The sequence below is a fragment of the Pundamilia nyererei genome, unplaced genomic scaffold (genome assembly GCF_000239375.1).
Source record: "Pundamilia nyererei isolate P.nyererei 1_Seehausen unplaced genomic scaffold, PunNye1.0 scaffold00051, whole genome shotgun sequence".
In the NCBI taxonomy this organism is placed as follows: Eukaryota; Metazoa; Chordata; class Actinopteri; order Cichliformes; family Cichlidae; genus Pundamilia; species Pundamilia nyererei.
Window position 1 is genome coordinate 1,821,325 of NW_005187452.1, and position 6,398 is coordinate 1,827,722.

A 6,398-nucleotide genomic window follows, 5' to 3' on the forward strand; every position below is an offset into this window, starting at 1 on the left:
GTGTGTGTGTGTGTGTGTGTGTGTGTGTGTGTGTGTGTGTGTGTGTGTGTGTGTGTGTGTGTGTGTGTGCGCTACTTCAAAATCAATTCTACCTTAAAAGGAGGCCTTTTAACTATTTATGATAAATAAGACTTGAATGTCACCTTTGTAGGCTTTGTGTGTGCTTGAAACATGCACCTGGACCAAAGATAAAAAAAAATATAACATAGCTATTTTTTGAGTCTTGAAATCCTCTTCCTCTGAAATCATCTTCCATAGAAACCACAAACATCACAGAACTTCTATGTGGTCTTTTTCCCATCTTGCAGTTTCTTTTTCTAAAGTAACTAAAAAAAAATACCATTAGCATGGACAAATTGTCCTGTGCTGTCCATCACAAGATAAGGTCACTTTGTTTTTACAGGACACCAATGGGGAACTCTTATGCAGGCCAGCTGCGGACCACACGTTTTGAGGAGGTCCTCCATAACTCCATTGAGGCATCACTGAGGTCGGACACGATAATACCCCGACCTGTCTTCTCACAGTTATACCTTGAGACAGAGCAGCCACTGGCACGTGACGGTGGGTTTTATGGATGGTCATGAGAAATGATATTTTGAACAACACAAGGGTTTGATGACTTTCTGATGTTCAGCTGAATCTCAGTTTCTTTAGTTTTTATTTTCCTGTCACGTTTTTTATGCTGAAAATGTAAAGATTTTGGTTGTGCTTCAAACATGCTAAACAGATGAAGATGGCTCAGAGTCTAATAGTCCTCCGATACCCTACCAGATGAAGCCCCCACCTGAGGGATGCTGCACCACTGACGGTTTGTATACATTCACATAAACACCATATAAAACCAATAAACATACACTCTCAGGAATACATGTGCAAGATAGTGACTATAAATAGGATTCGGAGCTGGAACAGTGACAAGGAGATGTACCTTTTAGGCGTTACGTCCTCTGTGAATGCGTTGTACATGATGGGTGAAGTAATGGAGAAAAAATCAGGATTTGTACCTACTCTTGAGTTTAGCTGTCTTCTGTGTCTCATTTTGTATTCACTCTTTAATAAAAATAAATACGATAAAAATGTACTACTCATTAATTAATTTTCTTGACCACTTATCCAATTAAGGGATGTGTGTGCAGAATCTGTTCCAGCTGTCATCGGCTGAAGCGCAGGTTACACCCTGGACTGTCAATCACAAGGCACACTGCCCTTTCATTTACTGAAAAGCACGTTTCTGTCCTGATTTTCCACTCCACAGGCTTTTGTCAAGCAGGCAAGGACCTTCGCTTGTCCTCCCTTGCTTCTGATCCCTTGGATGTACCCCCTGGGTTCATGTTGGTTGGAGTAAAGTCTCCTTCTCTTCCTGAGAACCTGCTGGTCTGCGCTGTGGACCGCCGCTTCCTGCCAGACGAACGGGGTCGTTACGCACTGTTGGGTGAGGGAGAAGACTGAAACAGGAAATTGTTGTTAACAAAAAATCAGCTGAAAGAGGAAAATAAAGAGTGCATTTGTGCCATTCAGTTGTGTGAATGTAGGGATACGCAAAAAATACTTTTTATTTTCTATACTTTTTATTGTAATAATTTTTTTTCATTTTGGTACCCCCAACAGGTTTCTCAGGAAACTGTATGGGCTGTGGAGAGAAAGGTTTCCGCTATTTCACAGAGTTCTCCAATCACATTAACCTGAAGCTCAACACCCAGCCCAAGAAACAGAAGCACTTGAAGTACTATCTGTACCGAAACAGCCAGGGCTTACTCGTCAGAGGAGCTCCCATCTGTTGGAGGGGAAATGGTAAGAGGTGCACACATGTTAATGTAGTCAGACAGTTAAGTTGACTTCCTGATTGTAGCACAAACACCGATTTATTCAATTTTAGTGACTAAACACTGTAGGTCACAGATGTGCATAAACGTCTTTTTTCAAGAAACATTTGTCTTTGATCAGATTTAGATTCAGCAATTACTGGTGTCCATCTTCTGCATTAAATAGGATTCACATAAAGAAAAACATAAAGCACGGGGCAGAACCTAGATCTGCCTTGAAATATAGTTTACCATTTTCCAGCAGTTTATAGATGAGCCCTATCCCCTCTTAAACATAACTTAAACATAAGTGCTCAGAATAAAAAGTGGACTGTTAAAAGCATCATGATGCAGTAAAGATAAAAGGTGCTCTCTGCTGTTTTAATTTGTGGTCTTTTGTATTTATTTTTAAACGGGTAGTAGTCCATTGAATAAAATAAATTGCTCTTGATATGTGTTTTTTTTTTTTTTTTTTTACTACTCCGCTCAAATTAAAGACAGGGAATGAAAAACATTGCCACTAAATGATGGTTTCATTGACAGATTAATTAACTTTATGAGAAGGTCTCAAGGTCTGATTTTATTTTGAAAATCCTTCTCTGTATATTTCAGTTAGCATTCTTAGGACAAAAAAAACAAAACACCCAATGCTTGTTTTAGTGTAAACAATGACCAAACTCTCACAGCTAATGCTGTAGCTTAGTCATGTACATATACAGCATTGTGTTGTTTTTTTTTATTCATTTAACATCCAAAAGCAAATCATATTCAAAATAATTATCCATTGTGTAGAATCTTTGGCTCATGTATTCCCAACCAAGTGAATAAGTAGTAAAGCCATAAGTGCAAGTGAGATGTCATACTGGAGAGCGTAGACTGTAGACAGAGACATAATAGTTTACTGATGAACTTTTATGAAGTGAAAGCGCTTGCGTTTTTTCATGATTTGTTAATCCTGAAGTTTAGGAGTAAAATGTGAGACTTATTTTAAAAACAAAAATCGGAGCTCGGGGTATGTATTGCTGCAATATTACCAGTCAAGAAATCTCTTAATGCTCGTTTTCAAAGCACGAAGGAGTGTTGATATTAAGAAGTGTGGAATATATATGTTGTGCTCATGGATTAAGCTCTTTTCCTATTTGCTTATTGTTTAATAATAAACCAACCTAGGTTAAACCCAGTGACGGAAGTTCATGTGTTTGGCTGGTTAAGTAAGTTATCGTCATCGTTCCCCACAAACGTCTCCAGGACCGTCGCGTTTTTACTCGATACTGTTTTTAATCTCTTCTGCTACATGGTTTTCTGATGCGCTTGTAACTCTCACTGACTGCTTATTAGTATGCCTTCCTCCCTGAGCCCAGTTTTAAGAAGGATGCCATTATTATTATTATGCCGTCTGGATAACTTTGCTGAACTTTCAGACCATGACTGGAACATTTTGTCTTCCCATGAACCTCGCACACCTGCACATTGATGCATACACACATTTAAAGCTAGCCGTTACAGCAGCTTGTTGCTGCGTTTCTGTCTCAGCGGTGATATTTTTTTCCATATCAGATGGCAGGATGAGACAGTTGGGACCCACCCTCTCAGAAGGCCAATCGACACCAGATGAACAGCCGCCAAATCAAGCATTGAGCCAGCCATCAGGTAACAAACAATACAGAGATAAGCTCCAGGAAAGACAAGTTGATTCTTGGGTTCCTTTTTGGTTTTTTGTCATCATTTTTTGTTTGTATTAAAAAAGATTTAATTTAATCATTTTCAGGGTGCAAGTCTTATTTAAACACAAGGCTGCTCAGGGTTATTGGCACGTCAAAAATTTGTAAACAGACAATCTGTATTTTGCTTAAATGAGCAAAAGTGAAGAGTGAATGCAATTATTACAGAAATAGTTTCAATGAAAAGTTTCGTTCATTACTGTTGATTATTTTGACTCAACTTTGTTGTTTGTCTCTGCTAATGGCAGCTTCACATACGGAGGCACAAACAGCTGACGTCTCCCACACTCTGATAAATGACAACCAGGCTGTTCCCTCCAATACTCAGCCACCTTTAAATCAGTCAGGGCCTGGAAGACCCTCAGCTACAGGTACACTGTGCACTCCGGTGACTTCTGCAGTTTATTCCATGTTGGTTTAAAGGCTTACAGATGATATTTTGTTTAAAGGGGTTTTGGTTATGCTACAAATCTAATATCTCATAAAGTAGTTGCATACACAGCTTATGTAATGTGTTGCAGAATTTTTTTTAATTTGCTGTTTTAACCTGATCTCTTGGCTTCTGTGTGCATGTAAACACAGTGAGTTTTGTGTCTATTGTCATTGACCCCCTCCCAAGGGTCCTCTCACCTCTCAAAGCAGAGCTCCTGCCTCCATTAGTCAAAACACTGTGTGTGAGTGTGTGTGTGTGTGTGTGTGTGTGTGTGTGTGTGTGTGTTATAACACCCCTGCTATACAGACGCCAGCCAGCTGCATTGTCTGCAGAGGGATGTCTTTTGTTTTCCCTGCTTTCATTTGCCAGCACTTCAGGCACTAAATTTCTACATCCCCTTTTTCTGTCTGTCTTTCTCCCTCCCTCTGCTTCAGTCTGTCACCTCTATAAACCAAGGTTGTAAAATACCCCGTCTCATCTTCTTTTTCCTGCTTTCTCTCTTATTGAAAAGCTTCCTTCCTGTCAGTGTTGTTTTTTCATGGTCCTTTTAACAAGTGGGCCTTTTATGTGTCCCCCATATTACAGTATTACAACAGAAACTGAAGAGGAAAAGACAGGTTGATGCATGACTAAGATGCAATTCTTTTTTCTTTTCTTTTTTTTGTTGGATTAACCAAAATCACAGATGTTCTGTTGGCTTGTTGACCAAGATTACTCAATGTTTTACAGAAAATCAATCCTAAAACAACCTGAGTTGTAGAAAAAAATCTAATTTAACAAATTAACTGTCAAAACATGCAGGAGAAGTAGAGTTTGCGCATCTGGAAAAAATGAGAAATGGTGCAATTTAAAGATTTAAATCTAATTATATTCCAGTTGAGTGTGTCAAGCTCAATAAGCTTTTTCTTTTTCTTTTTATTCATCTTTCAGGGGTACATGTAAATACTGGGCCTCCCAAAAAGAGGCACAAGGGCTGGTCACCTGAATCGTCTACCAGCAGTCTGCCTGAGAGCACAGCGAAAACGCCACCATCTTTATTGGCCTCATCAACTTTATCAGTGTCCTCTGTCGCCACCAACGGCTCCAGAGCAGGTACAATCAGGAAAAAAAGACTATATTTTACTTCTACTATGACTCTATAAACGTATCAACAAGACAGTTGTGTGTTGTATGATCTTCTTGTGTGTTTTTCTGTCTAAATATTTGTATTTTCCTTCTGTATGCAGAGACTACAGCCCAACAGGGTTCATCACAGTGGATCTCAACACCGCTTTCTCCTCCAGAGGTGCCAGTAATAGTTCCGGATCAGCTGCTGCAAACCTGCAGACTGCAACCTGTCATTTTCAAAGGTTAGAAATTTGAGTGAGAGCTACTCTACCTTACTAAGGCTGGAATTGTGCTCACACTTGGTCAACTGTGGATGCCATGAATGTGTGGTAGTTCCTATATTATTTATTTTAGTCTGCCTGGATAAAATGATCTGCTGGTGTCCTTGTAGTGTAGGTACTGCACAATAAACTGGAGGACATGCAGATGTCTGCAAGGAGCTTACCTCTGATGATGCAATCAATGTCACTCAGACCCAAGCAGGTCCTCGCGGACTCATGGATTAGGAATGTGTTGCACTTGAGTAAGAGAACATGCTGTTAGGTTTCACAAGATTATTTGGATTTGTGACGGTCCACATCCAGCTTGTATTTCATCATAATTTTCCATTCAGCTGAACTCAGCTTTTCTTACGGGTGAGTTTTTTAGTCAAAGGCTAGTTTAGCTTGCCCCTCCTCGTGGATCAGAGCCCAGCCAACACCTGATGGTGTTGGTCAGCCTCCCCTCCACCCTTTTAGCCCCTTTCTGTTTTCTGTAAACTTAACTTTGTGTTTTCACTAAATTTTCCTAACCTATCTGCCCTTCACCACGCCAGCCAACATCTTACCACCTGTTGTGTTTTTTAAATATTTGGTTCCTTCCGTCACAGTATTTCCATCCAAGTCTTCCAGTCTGCCAAAAAGTAAGACTGAGGTTGTGAGTTAAGTATGATGAATCAACACCTGGAGCCTTCTTGTGGGTGCTGGAGCAGTAAATTAGTTGAAATAACAGGCGGTGATGCAGGACAACACCAGTATTGACATGCCCGAGGTAGAGGTGAGAGAGTGTGCTATGTAAATAGATAAATTGGTCCAGTTTAGTCTGTGTGAGGCCAAAGAGTACGAGGTGCCTGCCTAAACCAGCTTACAGACTTCACTGTGTTAACTGAAGAAAAATACAAATACAGTGGGGCAAAAAAGTATTTAGTCAGCCACCGATTGTGCAAGTTCCCCCACCTAAAATGATGACAGAGGTCAGTACTTTGCACCAGAGGTACACTTCAACTGTGAGAGACAGAATGTGAAAAAAAAAATCCATGAATCCACATGGTAGGATTTGTAAAGAATTTATTCG

The 6,398-nt window shown here is 40.0% G+C and overlaps 1 protein-coding gene across 1 annotated transcript in view; it reads left to right on the top strand.

Moving 5' to 3' along the window:
* Nucleotides 1-6,398, top strand: part of greb1 (growth regulating estrogen receptor binding 1) — a 23,450-nt gene that overhangs the window by 5,139 nt on the left and 11,913 nt on the right. Inside the window, exons 2-9 of the mRNA XM_013910890.1 lie at nt 404-564; nt 731-811; nt 1,259-1,435; nt 1,612-1,794; nt 3,363-3,455; nt 3,775-3,897; nt 4,890-5,051; nt 5,186-5,308. Of these exons, the coding sequence (XP_013766344.1) occupies nt 411-564; nt 731-811; nt 1,259-1,435; nt 1,612-1,794; nt 3,363-3,455; nt 3,775-3,897; nt 4,890-5,051; nt 5,186-5,308 (1,096 nt within the window). The 5' untranslated portion in view covers nt 404-410. The remainder of the gene's footprint in view (nt 1-403; nt 565-730; nt 812-1,258; nt 1,436-1,611; nt 1,795-3,362; nt 3,456-3,774; nt 3,898-4,889; nt 5,052-5,185; nt 5,309-6,398) is intronic.